Raw genomic sequence first — 14,954 nt, 5'->3', positions numbered from 1 at the left:
TACTACTTCACATCGATATCAAGTCACTGAAACATTGTTCAATTGTTGGGCTGACATAAAAACAAGACCCTCGGTGACTGTGACCGATTTCAAATTTTTCAACCGACTTTCATACCTTTCTAACAGAGTATAAGAAAGGTAAAAGCTGTTCAACCTTGTGTCCTATTAATAAATAACAGTAGTATAGTTGTACTATCAAAAAAAATTCATTGTTATTATTTTGTTCATTTTCATGGAAGAAACTATGACAATCCTAATTTAGGTCCATTTCAAAATCAAAAATCGTTTCAATTCAAGATCAAAAAATGGCTTTGGCAAAAAACGATATATTTAATAAAAGTTTCATCAATTATACATTTTTAAAGTACTGATAATGTATGTTGGAGGCAACTGGAGCAGAACTGGGAGCACGTCATTGCTCGTTCCCTGTTTCATCACTGGGCTCTTCCTGACAGCTACGCTGTCACTGCGACAGAAGCCGATCAGCCGTCAAACGACTTACATAAAAAAGTTGCTGTTAGCGTGATAAATCATATCTTTTACTAAATATACGTTATAGTTTTAATTCGATTATTCGCGTTAGCATAACTAGTTGATGTTCGGCTAATATCACGTCCGCTGCCTGTTCGCAAGATACAACAGTGGCGACTCGGGTTCGTGGTTTCAGTTCGCTCGCGTAGTGAAAAAAATCGCAAGGAAAAAAATCACGGTTTCCCACGCGGTATTATAACCTACAAAAGGCATGGATCAGCAACAGCAGATTCCGGTGGAAACACTTATTCTGCAGGTTCTTCAGCAGCTCCAGCAGCAGCAAAGTGTCACGAATCAGCTTATTGCTAGCCAACGTGAAGCACAGGAACATCAGCGATTGTTCATGCAGCAGAATAGAGAGGCGATTCAGAATATCAGACTGCAGGTTCCGGAGAGCCCGGAAACGATCCTTGATTCGGTCGCTGCTAATATCAAGGAATTTCGATATGACATTGAGGAAGGTGTAACGTTCGCGGCATGGTTCTCGCGGTATGATGAGTTGTTCGCAAAGGATGCTGCAAGGTTAGATGACGCAACAAAAGTGAGGTTATTGGTCCGGAAGTTGGGAGCAGCCGAGCATGAACGCTTCGTTAGTTTTATTCTGCCAAAGGCTCCCAAGGATTTTAACTTCAGCCAGGTTGTGGAAAAGCTGAAAGCTTTGTTTGGAGCAGCGGAATCAATGGTTAGTAAGCGTTACCGGTGTTTGCAGACCGCAAAGGCTCCAACAGAGGACTACCTGTCTTACGCTTGTCGTGTTAATAAGAGCTGCGTACAATTCGAATTGGCGAAACTGTCAGAGGAGGAATTTAAGTCTTTGATGTTCGTGTGCGGGTTGAAAGCTGAAAGTGATGCTGAGATTCGCACCCGTTTACTTAGCAAGATCGAAGAAAGAGGAGATGTCACCTTGGAGCAGTTGTCAACCGAATGCCAACGGTTAATGAATCTACGTCATGATACGGCTATGATCGAGGGCAGTTCGAACGCGGTCAACGTCATCAGCGGAAGACAGCAGAAATTCCATAAGTTCCGGAAACAGTCGGTAGCGAATAAGGACAATTCGCCGAAGCAGTATTCGTCCAGTATGGAGAAAAGGCCAACCGGTCCATGTTGGACATGCGGGTTAATGCATTTTAGTCGGGACTGTACATACAGAAGTCATCAGTGTTCCGATTGCAAGCGTTTCGGCCACAAAGAAGGCTATTGTGGAAGTGCACGGAAGAGTCGTCCGAACTACAAACGGAAGTTCCAGCGCGTGACGGTAGATACGAAGACCGTCCGAGTATCAGTTGACATGGTGCGGGGTAGAAGAAAGTTTATTCCCGTTATGTTAAATGGTGTGTCCGTTCGGATGCAGTTTGATACCGCTTCAGACATTAGTGTCATATCCGTACAAACATGGAAGCAGCTAGGACGACCGCAAGTAAAGCCACCGTCAGTGAATGCCAAAGCAGCCTCGGGTGACCCACTCAAGCTGGTGTCACAGTTCGACTGTTCAATAAGTGTTAACGGGGTAACACACGTAGGCACGATTTTCGTCGCGGAAAAAGATTTACATATCTTAGGACTTGACTTAATCGAGGCATTCCATCTAGATTCGGTTCCGATGAATGCATTTTGCAACGTAGTTTCCGTTTCTCCATCCTTAGCGGATCGTCTTAAGGCTCAGTATCCACAAGTTTTCAGTACCGAGCTAGGTAAATGTATAAAAACTACAGTGAAGCTCGTATTAAAGCCAGATCAAATGCCAGTTTTTCGTCCTAAACGTCCGGTGGCGTACGCTATGTACAGCGCAGTAGACGATGAGTTGCATCGGTTGGAGAGCATGAATATAATAACACCAGTAGATTACTCTGAGTGGGCAGCTCCGATAGTAGTGGTCCGGAAAGCAAACGGCAGCATACGAATTTGCGGAGACTACTCCACTGGTTTAAATGAGGCTTTACAACCACATCAGTATCCGCTACCGCTTCCCCAGGACATTTTTGTGAAACTGGCTCATTGCAAGGTGTTTAGCATTGTTGATATGTCCGAGTCCTACCTTCAGCTGGAAGTCGACGAAGCCACCAGTAAACTCCTGGCTATTAATACCCACAGGGGCATCTTCAAGGTAAATCGTTTGGCGCCTGGAGTGAAAGCAGCACCGGGAGCGTTTCAGCAAGTCGTCGATGCAATGCTAGCAGGTCTGCAGCACACGAGCGGTTACCTCGATGACATCATCGTAGGCGGCCGCAATGAAGAAGAGCACTGGGAGAATCTGAAAGCACTATTCGAGCGTCTACAAGAGTTTGGGTTTACCATCCGGTTGGAGAAGTGCTCGTTTGGCTCTCGTCAGATTAAGTATCTGGGGCATCTGATGGATCAACATGGTGTTCGGCCGGACCCTGCTAAGGTTGCCGCTATTAGGCAAATGCCTCCTTCTGTCGACGTGTCCGGCGTTCGTGCTTTTCTAGGGGCCGTTAACTATTACGGCAAGTTTGTGCCTAACATGCGCGCTCTACGGTTCCCGTTGGACGAGCTACTGAAGGCAGGCACAAAGTTTAAGTGGACATCGGCGTGTCAATCAGCGTTCGACAAATTTAAAGAAATCCTTTCGTCGGACCTGCTCTTAACGCATTATAACCCGGAGTTGGAAATTATCGTTGCTGCCGATGCGTCCTCCGTTGGCTTGGGAGCCACGATTAGTCACCGTTTTCCCGATGGGTCAATGCGAGTTATCCAACATGCGTCCAGATCCCTCGCCCCAGCAGAACGGAATTATAGTCAACCTGATCGAGAGGGCTTAGCCATAATATTTGCGGTCACGAAGTTTCATCGCATGATTTTCGGCCGCAAATTCCGGTTACAAACTGACCACGCACCGTTGCTTCGTATTTTTGGGTCAAAGAAAGGTATTCCCGTGTATACCGCCAATAGATTGCAACGGTGGGCCTTGATGCTGCTCATGTATGACTTTACGATCGAATACGTGGCCACAGAGAAGTTCGGTCACGTCGATGTGCTGTCTCGGCTTATAAACCAACATGTTCGGTTGGATGAGGATTATGTCATCGCAGCTGTCACCCTCGAAAAGGATGTTGGGTTAGTAGCTTTCGATTCCCTCAACGTCTTTCCGCTCCATTTCAGAGAAGTTCAGCATGGTACGCGGAGCAATCCGATACTCAGCAAGGTGGTCCAGTACATCCATCAAGGCTGGCCAGCCAAGCAGGCCATCACATCCAATCGTGAGTTACAGCAATTCTATAACCGTCGAGAATCGCTCACGACCGTACAAGGATGTGTACTTTTCGGAGAGACTTGTCCTTCCAACTCAGTTACGTATGCGCTGTCTAAACCAACTGCATATCGGTCATCCTGGAGTGGGAAGAATGAAGGCCATCGCTCGAAGTTATGTCTACTGGCCGGCGATAGACGCTGAAATTGAACAAATGGTGAAAGCGTGTTCGCAATGCACACTTGCTGCAAAGTCATCACCTCGTGTTTCACCTGTACCTTGGCCAAAGCCGCAACGCCCATGGCAGCGAGTGCATATTGATTACGCTGGACCAGTCGACGGGGACTATTTTCTACTGGTAGTGGACTCTTTCTCCAAGTGGCCCGAGATAGTGCAAACAAACCGTATCACAACTACAGCTACCATCAAGATTTTGCGAAGTCTTTTCGCACGGCTAGGCATGCCGGAGTCTAACGGGATGGTGGAACGGTTTGTCGATACGTTCAAAAGAGGAATTAAAAAGATTCAAGAAGGGAAAGGCCCACTACAAGAAGCATTAGATTTGTTTTTGCTGACGTACCGAAGTACTCCAAATCCGTATGCACCGAATGGAGTATCGCCATCAGAAGCTTTGTTTGGACGTCGAATCCGAACCCATCTCGATTTGCTACGACCACCAGCAGATCGCCAGCAACTATTCAAGGAAGAAGACCAACACGAAAGCAGTCGATCCTTCAACAAAAGGGATGCTGTGTACGTAGATTTACAGTCGAAATACTTGGTCGTGGGTTCCTGGTACCATCGTAGAACGAATTGGGAAAGTCATGTATAACGTGGAGACAGAAAAGCGTCGCTTAGTGCGATCACATGTGAACCAGTTAAGGAGCCGTTCATCGCCACGTAGTGGAAGTGCATTTAATAAACCTAAATACCAGCTTCCTTTGGATGTATTGCTGGAAGCTTGGAAGTTGCCAAGTACAGCTGCGTCAGTGCAACCCACTACGTCTGAAATTGCGTCTGCAGTTACGAAGAGTGCGGAAGTAGATCGGCACATCCCGTCCATATCACCACCACCACCAACGGTTCCGATAAGCCAGGTGCGCCCCGCAGATTTGGGCGAACTTCATTCCACAACCGTTCCTACCACTCATCAACCTACTATCGCTAGCACTCCTTTGGTACACCAACCACGACGTTCTCTGAGGACTAGAAGAGCACCCCCGCGCTTGAACGTTTACCATCGCTCTTAAAGGGGAGATGTTGGAGGCAACTGGAGCAGAACTGGGAGCACGTCATTGCTCGTTCCCTGTTTCATCACTGGGCTCTTCCTGACAGCTACGCTGTCACTGCGACAGAAGCCGATCAGCCGTCAAACGACTTACATAAAAAAGTTGCTGTTAGCGTGATAAATCATATCTTTTACTAAATATACGTTATAGTTTTAATTCGATTATTCGCGTTAGCATAACTAGTTGATGTTCGGCTAATATCACGTCCGCTGCCTGTTCGCAAGATACAACAATGTAGAAAAAAGGTGGTACTTTCCAACAAATAGTAACATCACTGCATATTATTTATAAATGACGAGTAAATTGAGCAGGAGTGCGAGTGGTGGTGTTAAAAAGCGCTAAATAGGTCCATTCAAGATCAATTACCCTATACGGAAAGCCACCAGGGGGTTCGCGAACCAAAAAAGGCTGGGTACTACTAAAATAGATTGTCAACATTTTAAAAGTCTAAGAAATCAAACGAAAAATATTGCGGATAGATAAAAAGGTGGCTCGTGTTGCTTATTGAACAATCATAGCCGAGCATTTTAAAGCATTTCTTTTTGGTTTTACTACTCGCAGGAAATTGATATAAGGACATTTCTCCAAGACGTCTTGCTCTTGATATCGTTTTGAGGACGTAAAATTTTCTGCTTACTATTTGGAAGTGGTATATTCGACATTTCCTTAAAAATACACATATTTAAGATACGCATACACATAAAACATCTGAAAAAGAAAAACTAATTTTACGAATCCAAAATTTTTTTTGAAGCTATACAATTTTCTTTTTTATTGACGCTTTTAGTCAGAAGCTAGTTCGTCTGATTTTTTTTTAAATAAGCTAATTTTTCGTACAAAATGCCCGAAATCTCAGAGTTAAGTAGTATAGATATGTGAGTGCAAAGTACAATTTCTTCCTAAGCTAGGGGCGCCACCGAAGCTGTTTACAGAGGTTTGTATAGTAATAATAAAATTCGAATGTAGGCATCCTGACTAATATTTGTAAAGACATCCGTATCCTTTTCTCCACTTTTAACTGGCCTCCCATATCATTATATCAACTCAAAATGCTTTAGCTCACCATCACCAGATCAGCATATATCAAGACAAAAACGAAAAATTTACCGACTTCAAAAATGAGGTTATATAATGTAAATGTTAATGGTTGTGCGCAACGTTATGTATTTATATATATCAGCAAAATTTGATCCGTTTTTTTTCTTCAGAACTCAACTACAGATCTAATGCTATTCCCTCCATGCATTAGAGTAAATGCATCGTTAATTTCATCGATTCTCATTGTATGTGTGATAAATTCATTCACCATTAGCTCCTTATTTAAATAAGAATTCACCAACTTAGGTACACTTTCGACACTTTTCCAACCCCCAAAAGCAGTTCCCTTCCAAGTTCTTCCAGTGACCAACTGAAAAGGGCGTGTAGAAATTTCTCGTCCGGATTCAGCAACACCGATTATGGTTGACACTCCCCATCCTCGACAACATGACTCCAACGCAGCACGCATTGTCAGCACATTGCCCACACATTCAAACGTATAGTCGAGCCCACCGTCTGTCATCTCAATAAGAACTTCTTGTATCGATCTGTCATAATCCTTTGGGTTAACGAATTCAGTGCAACCGAACTGTTCTCCTAATTTAAACTTGTCAGAATTGATATCAACTCCTATAATTCGTGTGGCTCCTGCAGCTTTGCAACCCATTGCTACTGCTAATCCGACAGCTCCAAGTCCCCAAATTGCACAACTGCTTCCTTTTTCAACTTTCGCTGTATTCAACGCAGCTCCGTATCCCGTAGGAATTCCACAGCCTAGCAAGCAAATCTTGTTGAGTGGCGCTGTTTCATTAACCTTGCATAGTGAAATATCAGCTACGACTGTATATTCGGCAAATGTCGAAGTTCCCATAAAATGATAAACTTGTTTACCTTTGCAGGTGAAACGTGTTGTGCCATCTGGAAGTACTCCTTTTCCCTGCGTGGCACGAATTTTCGGGCACAGATTAGTTTTTGGGCTTTTACAGAACTTGCATTCAAAGCATTGCGGAATGTACAGGGGAATTACATGATCGCCTGGTTTAAATTTAGTTACACCAACTCCGACGCTTTCTACAATTCCAGCTCCCTCGTGACCAAGAATAACAGGAAAAACTCCTTCCGAATCATGGCCGTCCAACGTGTAAGCGTCTGTATGGCAGACTCCAGAAGCGACTATCTTTATCCGAACTTCGCTTTGCTTCGGTGGAGCCACTTCAATATTCTCAATTGACAGTGGTTTTTTGGGTTCCCATGCAACCGCAGCTTTGCACGAAATAACCTACATGGATTACAAATAAAAGGTAATCTTAAGCAGCTTTACCCTTCAAAGTAATTACTTGGTGCAAAGTACCGAGCGAACAAATCGACGCTAAAACATTTAAAGCAAAATTACCTTTCCTGCTGTGTCATTCATTATCACTCACTGCCTCACTGGTCCAAAAACGACTGAGATAAATCGAATAATAACTGAAAATATCAAATCAAATTTGCCAGTCACTGTTTGCTCGTTTGCTGCTTGAAACTGCGCAAATCGTATAAAAACAGACCTTGCTGACGCCGGTGACCGAGCACTGCTGATACCGCTGCGCCGCTGATACCACGAATCGTGGTCCACGATCCACGACTAGTGATGTCCGTTAATCGTTCGATTAATTCAGCTAATCGAATAACTATAAAAATATTCGAATAATTTTTAATCGAATATTGCCAGCACGAGTAGTTGAATTAATCGAATAGTTCAAAGGAAATAATATGAATGCGAATAATCCCCGAATAATGCCCGCTAATCGTTCATAATCGTTCGATTAATCGAATAAATGAAAAAAATATTCGAATATTTCTAATCGAGTAACACTATTGCGGTTATTTACATTAATTTTCATCCTGTTGCGGCGGTTAGAGTGACTATATACAGAGTGGCGACAAGTCATCCCAAATGTATGCAATGCGGTTTTTCCAAGGTTTTTCTTTCTCTTTCCTGCATACGCGTTGGATAGGTCGTCTGCTCGATTGGAATGACACTGACAGATAATTATCATTCCAATTTTGACATTGTCGCCACTCTGTATACAGTCACTCTATCCACGACAACTAGCTGATACGGATGTGACCCGGGTTGCCAATAAGTCTTTTTTTTATATATTTTCCAATATGAAGTATGATATGGAACGTGGGCAAAGTAGACCGTTTCTTTGGTAACAAAACGCGCTGCTCACTTTTTTGATAGCTTGAAACCGTCGCAGAAAGAATCTGCTTGGCTGTATGTAAGTTGTAAGTATATATTATGCTTGTCTAACACGTAAGATATTGATTTACTTGACAAAATAAATGATATTTGTCCCCGCGACGATTCTGGCGATGGTTTCGCCCGCGTCGGTTACACTCAACCCCCGCTGATATGAAAAACAGGTCGTTCAGATTGGGCGAGTTCATTTTTAATCTGAATATTTGGTAACTCTATTCATTTTCACACACGCGCAAGACGCGCACCCTATGAACTTGTTGTTTTGATTTGACGAAAACAAACGTTTTGAAAACATTTCAAACAAGCGCGAATTCTAAAGGTTCAGTTTGTAGAAGACGAAATTGGCTCAGCGGCTTTGACTAAAATGGTCTATTTTGAGTGCTGGAGAGAGGTAAGTTGCATATGAGCTATATTGTCAAAGCTCCTGAGCAAGAGGAAACCCATTAAGATTTTTTGCTTTTTTGAAGTAGGACTACTTCTTTGATTTCTATATTGGGGTGCACTTTAGAAAAACGAAAAGGGAACATGTAACGAAAAGTGGTTATGGTTTGCACGCTTATAACTCAGTCATCCGTCAACAGATTCTAGAGATATTGGTATCAATCGATTGGAAATTTTTCAAAAAATCCATTACAACACAGTAGATTACATGTTTCCCTAACAGACGTTTAATAATTGAGAAAATATGAGTCGAATATTTAATATTTCATTATTTGCATTTTTTTGCCTTCCCGCGTCAGTGCTTCCCTAGCACGGATGACAGAAATATATACGAGATGAGCTATGGGTTAAACTTCCTTTCCTTACTTTCTTCGGTCACCGGCTTTCGTTGGCGAAACATCTGCCAGCAGCAGCTAGCTTTCGACGCACCGGACAGCTAGTTTTCGAGACACATCGGCGGCAAATTGGCAATTTTAAAAGTTGTACAGTAGACTCTCGGAAAAGTTGATCGATTGGGGAATCGGTCGATTAACTTTTCCGAACTATTAACTTTTCTGAGTAGTCCTAAAAGTCATTGAAAATGATGAATACAAAAGCTAAAAATGCATTCCGGGATATAGGATACATATTTTTATGTACCTGGAAGTTGTGATGGAAAGAAATATGTAGCAATATCTTTATGAAATTATAGTTTCATAGTTTTTTATAAAATAATACCTTTCACTAAGTTTAAAACAGTCGGTTACACTAGTTTACTTTTGTTTTTTCGTAGTCTACGTTTTGATTAAAAATAAGCGTTCGCGCTAATTTTTAGTTCCTTGCTGTTCCTTCTTTTGCATTTAAAATTCAATCTGAGTTTGCGCTTTTCCAGTATATTTCCAAAAATCCTGAAGTAACTATATGCCCGTATTGAACTATTGTTGCAACTGTCCGATAGAGTTTAATTTAATCCCAGTTATGATGCGACTCTGTATGAAACTGTGGAAAGGTGACAATAAGCCGAAAAATGAGAAATAAAGATAGAGGGTAAACACACGTGTGTGAAGAAACGCTTGGACAACCAATAAATTCAAACTCTCAGAAAAGTTAAGGCAAAAATTAACTTTTTAGAGCGTTGCATGAGAGCTGATATACGCTTAACTTTTCTGAACAATTAACTTTTCAGAGAGTTAACTTTTCTGAGAGTCTACTGTATTTGAAACTTTGTTTGCCTTTGCCTCGATGTGCGTCATCAGTCGGTCGCCGACTTTCGTTGGCGAAACATCAGCCAGCAGCAGCTAGCTTGCGACGCTTCGGACAGTTAGTTTTCGAGACACATCGGTGGCAAATTGGCAATTTTAAAGGTTGTATCTTGTATTTGAAACATTGTTTGCCTTTGCCTCGGTGTGCGTCATCAGTCGGTCGCCGGCTTTCGTTGGCGAAACATCAGCCAGCAGCAGCTACTGTTTTACCTGACTCACTGCGAATATGCGTATTATTGAAATAAAACGTAATCATACGCTTTATTCGTTTATAACGCATATGCAGTTAATATCGATAACAAACGATTTTTTGTAAGTTGTGCTTTTGTTATTGCATTTAATTTGTAAAAAGTTGCATAAATAACAATTCAGTTTCACAATACAATTATTGCGTACTACTGGCACATGAAATATAACGTTTAAGTACGTTATTTTTAGTGATCAAAATTAACGATATTTTCGATACAAGGGCGATATTTTTCGAAACCTTTCGAACCAACACGATACCGCGAATACAACGCATTTCGCAGTGAGTCAGGTAACACAGTAGCTTGCGACGCTTCGGACAGCTAGTTTTCAAGACACATCGGTGACAAATTGGCAATTTTAAAGGTTGTATCTTGTATTTGAAACATTGTTTGCCTTTGCCTCGGTGTGCGTCATCAGTCGGTCGCCGACTTTCGTTGGCGAAACATCAGCCAGCAGCAGCTAGCTTGCGACGCATCGGACAGCTAGTTTTCGAGACACATCGGTGGCAAATTGGCAATTTTAAAGGTTGTATCTTGTATTTGAAACTTTGTTTGCCTTTGCCTCGGTGTGCGTCATCAGTCTGTCGCCGGCTTTCGTTGGCGAAACATCAGCCAGCAGCAGCTAGCTTGCGACGCTTCGGACAGCTAGTTTTCGAGACACATCGGTGGCAAATTGGCAATTTTAAAGGTTGTATCTTGTATTTGAAACATTGTTTGCTTTTGCCTCGGTGTGCGTCATCAGTCGGTCGCCGACTTTCGTTGGCGAACCATCAGCCAGCAGCAGCTAGCTTGCGACGCATCGGACAGCTAGTTTTCGGAACACATCGGTGGCAATTTTAAAGGTTGTATCTTGTATTTGAAACTTTATTTACCTTTGCCTCGGTGTGCGTCATCAGTCGGTCGCCGGCTTTCGTTGGCGAAACATCAGCCAGCAGCAGCTAGCTTGCGACGCTTCGGACAGCTAGTTTTCGAGACACATCGGTGGCAAATTGGCAATTTTAAGGGTTGTATCTTGTATTTGAAACATTGTTTGCCTTTGCCTCGGTGTGCGTCATCAGTCGGTCGCCGACTTTCGTTGGCGAAACTTCAGCCAGCAGCAGCTAGCTTGCGACGCTTCGGACAGCCAGTTTTCGAGACACATCGGTGGCAAATTGGCAATTTTAAAGGTTGTATTTCCACCATTTGTCTGCGGATCAACCTTACTGAAAACAGTAATTTTATTTATTGCTACTGTTTTACCTGACTCACTGCGAATATGCGTATTATTGAAATAAAACGTAACCATGCGCTTTATTCGTTTATAACGCATATGCAGTTAATATCGATAACAAACGATTTTTTGTAAGTTGTGCTTTTGTTATTGCATTTAATTTGTAAAAAGTTGCATAAATAACAATTCAGTTTCACAATACAATTATTGCGTACTACTGGCACATGTTATATAACGTTTAAGTACGTTATTTTTAGTGATCAAAATTAACGATATTTTCGATACAAGGGCGATATTTTTCGAAACCTTTCGAACCAACACGATACCGCGAATACAACGCATTTCGCAGTGAGTCAGGTAACACAGTAGATTCCCGAGATATACCGAGATAAAGTCAACGGTTCACAGGTGTTATACAAAATACAACAGCGCAAGTAAACCTTCCGTTACTGCGCAACTGGGGAATCTATTATATGAAATTCGTACAAAAATCACCGGATTTGGCATTGGGAGACGAATTGCTCTACATTCGTAGTCCTACTTCAAGCCTGCGCCCGTGCCACTACTGTTTTACCTGACTCACTGCGAATATGCGTATTATTAAAATAAAACGTAAACATACGTTTTATTCGTTTATAACGCATATTCAGTCAATATCGATAACAAACGATTTTTAATAAGTTGTGCTTTTGTTATTGCATTTAATTTGTAAAAAGTTGCATGAAGAACAATTCAGTCTCACAATACAATTATTGCGTACTACTGGCACATGAAATATAATGTTTAAGTACGTTATTTTTAGTGATCAAAATTAACGATATTTTCGATACAAGGGCGATATTTTTCGAAACCTTTCGAACCAACACGATCCCGCGAATACAACGCATTTCGCAGTGAGTCAGGTAACACAGTAGGCATGGACCCTTATACTTTTTTAATTTACCGGTCAACTTTAACGTCAATTGTGTGTGACGCTTGATCGGTTTTTAATCTGAACGCATTCATACCACCGGGGTACAGATTAAAAATGTTCAGATTAAAGAAGGTCATACCAACGGGGGCACACGGTATATTATCAATTTCCCATCCGCGATGAATTATACACTCAAAAAAATAATCACTTACGTTTCAAGTGCAAAACTATATAAATATTTTCCATAATACTTTTCACCTAAATATCATCTGTTTTTCACGTAAATAATTACATTAATATGATCTATGGGTGCACATATAAGTTACGTGAAATGCAGATACCTTGTGTCAGAACTTCATTTAACTTTTAGTTGAACGTCACATACATCTTATCTGCCTCATGCGAAACGGACAATTCCATAAATAATGACATTAAAAGTTGTTTTGTCGAATATTAAAAAAACGGATTTTTTCTGATGATATAAAGTTTATTTAAAATTGTATATATAAAAACGATATACCTACATTTCATGTTTACATTGTCATTGTTTTATTCCTAATTTTTGCCTCAGCATTAGTCTGAAACCACCTGTTCTACAGGTGAATACTTTGTATCTGGATTCGATCTGGACGCTGCAAGCGTTGGTGGTAATACGGTGCTTAGGAGAAGCAGGAGAAGTAACGCGATACAAAGTTTCGTATCTGGAAAATACAAAACAATATGTAACATAATATCTTTAAATTGTTGATGAATTTATACCTTGGCTTGTATTCCTTGTGTTGAAACTTTTCAACAAATCAGCAGCTCCAATCGCTTTTTAGCTGCAAACGTCGCAGCTTAGCAATTAATTATCATCGCCAAGAAAGCAGAAATGAATATCCTTCTACGGGGCGGATTTCCGCCTTGTAATAAAATATTGTTTTTTCCTAAAAAGGTAATTATTTTATAAATTGATTATTGAAATATGAGGAACAGTTACCTTTTTCCTAAAGCCTAAAGAGTGTCGGGACTGTGATCACAAGTACCTACAGAAATTCGCTGTCTACCTTCTTTCCTGGCTCCAAATAATATTGTGCGACAACTCCAACAAGATAAACGAAATCCTGAAATCATTGATATAAATGTATTTTATTGCTTATGTGAATAATAATTTATATTTACCTTTGAAAAAGTGCAGTAAGTTGCCTGCGAAACACCAATTTAAAGACAATTCATTTGCCTCACTATCACTTGACGCCATCTTAAATGTTTTTCTCGTCGCTGTTTATTCTGCATACATGACAATCACGTGATAACTATCCAGCTTTTTACGCGCTATAATAATGGCCGCTATAAATTGTGTTCGTAATATGCGAACAATCTTTTTGACAACTCTGCATACATCAAATCTGACACTTTTCTCTTGCAACACTACCGTGCTCTTTCTTTCGTTTACGTCAAAGAAGGAGAGCAAAATTGTGCGAAATGTAAACAAAACTATTGCTCTCCTTTTTTGCGTAAACGAAAGAAAAAGCAACACTGCCGTACATGAGAAGAGTGCCCAGTTTTGATGGATGCAGAGTTGTCAAAAAGATTGTTAAAATATTACGAACACAATTTATAGCGTCCGCCATTATAGCGCGTAAAAAGCTGGATATGAACGGCACATAGAAAATACGTTAATCATCTATTTACTTTGCATATCTGACAGTCATGTGACAGTTATATGAATGGCACATGAAAATCAAGTTACATAATCTGTATTGCATACCTGACTATCACATGACATCAATGTGCACGGCATATGAAAAATATGTTACATCATCTATCTATTTTGCATACCTGAAGGTCACGTGAAAACTATGTGAACGGCACATGAAAATTACTTTATATCAACTATTTATTTTGCACACCTGACAATCACGTGACAGTTATGTGAAAGGCATATGACTATGAAGTATATGTATATAAAATGTATATGTTGTCTGCTTGAATATTAATATTTTACTATTTGAATAATAGATGGTCATGATAAAACTCATATGAATGCTGATATTTTAAAAGTATGTGCACTTACACGTAAAATGTATGTGGTCTTTTGGTTGAGTGTAACCTTCGCGGGTGCCTAATGGCGGTTAGTTAAAGCTCTATAAAAATATACATACACACTTAAATTTTTTTACCGAACACCGTAATTTTTTGACGAAATTAGAACTGCTGAACGTTCGGTGGTCAGTTCGGTAATTAATTTGCTTGACGAACACTCGGCAATGAAAATATTTTTATGAAATGTCAAAAATTGCGGACTGTTCAGTATAAATTAACAAATCTCTCAGCAAAAATTATTGCTGAAAGCCGTAATTATAGTGCTGATACTTCGGTAATGTGTACTGAATTGTCGTCATAAATTAAAAAAATATTTTTATTGAAATCATGTCTTAAAAATAAATACAATTAATTATATAGGATCTATGATGCACAGATATGGTTCTAACTTGGCCTCGAGATATGGCTCTGCCAGCCGCCGCATGTTGGAATCTGGACTAAAAGAGGTTGTTCCGAGTTAACCTATCTGTAGCACCAGCCCCGCAATCGTCCTGTAGCTCTG

General features: G+C 40.9%; 2 protein-coding genes across 3 annotated transcripts; one reads left to right on the top strand and one right to left on the bottom strand.

The window, feature by feature from the left end:
• Window positions 1-742: 742 nt before the first annotated feature.
• Window positions 743-4,992, top strand: LOC128735812 (uncharacterized protein K02A2.6-like). Its single transcript, XM_053830297.1, has 4 exons — window positions 743-3,609; window positions 3,655-3,796; window positions 3,843-4,495; window positions 4,647-4,992. The coding sequence occupies exons 1-4, from the start codon at window positions 743-745 to the stop codon at window positions 4,990-4,992; spliced, it is 4,008 nt and encodes a 1,335-aa protein (XP_053686272.1).
• Window positions 4,993-5,664: 672 nt separating this feature from the next.
• Window positions 5,665-7,947, bottom strand: LOC128733856 (alcohol dehydrogenase class-3). 2 transcript variants are annotated; one of them, XM_053827691.1, is made up of 3 exons: window positions 7,617-7,947; window positions 7,463-7,536; window positions 5,665-7,348 (listed from the first exon to the last, which is right to left on the bottom strand). In XM_053827691.1, exons 2-3 carry the CDS (start codon window positions 7,481-7,483, stop codon window positions 6,236-6,238), a joined length of 1,134 nt encoding a protein of 377 aa, XP_053683666.1. In that variant the 5' UTR covers window positions 7,484-7,536; window positions 7,617-7,947; the 3' UTR covers window positions 5,665-6,235. The 2 variants fall into 2 exon arrangements, with proteins under 2 accessions (XP_053683666.1, XP_053683667.1); XM_053827692.1 differs by lacking the exon at window positions 7,617-7,947 and having other exon boundaries at window positions 7,463-7,608.
• Between the last annotated feature and the right edge of the window lie 7,007 nt (window positions 7,948-14,954).

This window comes from Sabethes cyaneus, chromosome 2 (assembly GCF_943734655.1).
Source record: "Sabethes cyaneus chromosome 2, idSabCyanKW18_F2, whole genome shotgun sequence".
In the NCBI taxonomy this organism is placed as follows: Eukaryota; Metazoa; Arthropoda; class Insecta; order Diptera; family Culicidae; genus Sabethes; species Sabethes cyaneus.
This window is presented reverse-complemented; position numbering and strand designations above follow the sequence as displayed.

Excerpts from the sequence above, each read along its gene's own strand:
- LOC128735812 (XM_053830297.1), top strand. The coding sequence starts at position 743 with ATGGATCAGCAACAGCAGATTCCGGTGGAAACACTTATTCTGCAGGTT. Across the intron at positions 3,797-3,842 it reads GTCGAGAATCGCTCACGACC|TTACGTATGCGCTGTCTAAA; the intron begins GTACAAGGATGT and ends CTTCCAACTCAG. Across the intron at positions 4,496-4,646 it reads TTCAACAAAAGGGATGCTGT|TGGAAGTGCATTTAATAAAC; the intron begins GTACGTAGATTT and ends ATCGCCACGTAG.
- LOC128733856 (XM_053827691.1), bottom strand. The coding sequence starts at position 7,483 with ATGAATGACACAGCAGGAAAG. Across the intron at positions 7,349-7,462 it reads TGAATGACACAGCAGGAAAG|GTTATTTCGTGCAAAGCTGC; the intron begins GTAATTTTGCTT and ends TAATCCATGTAG.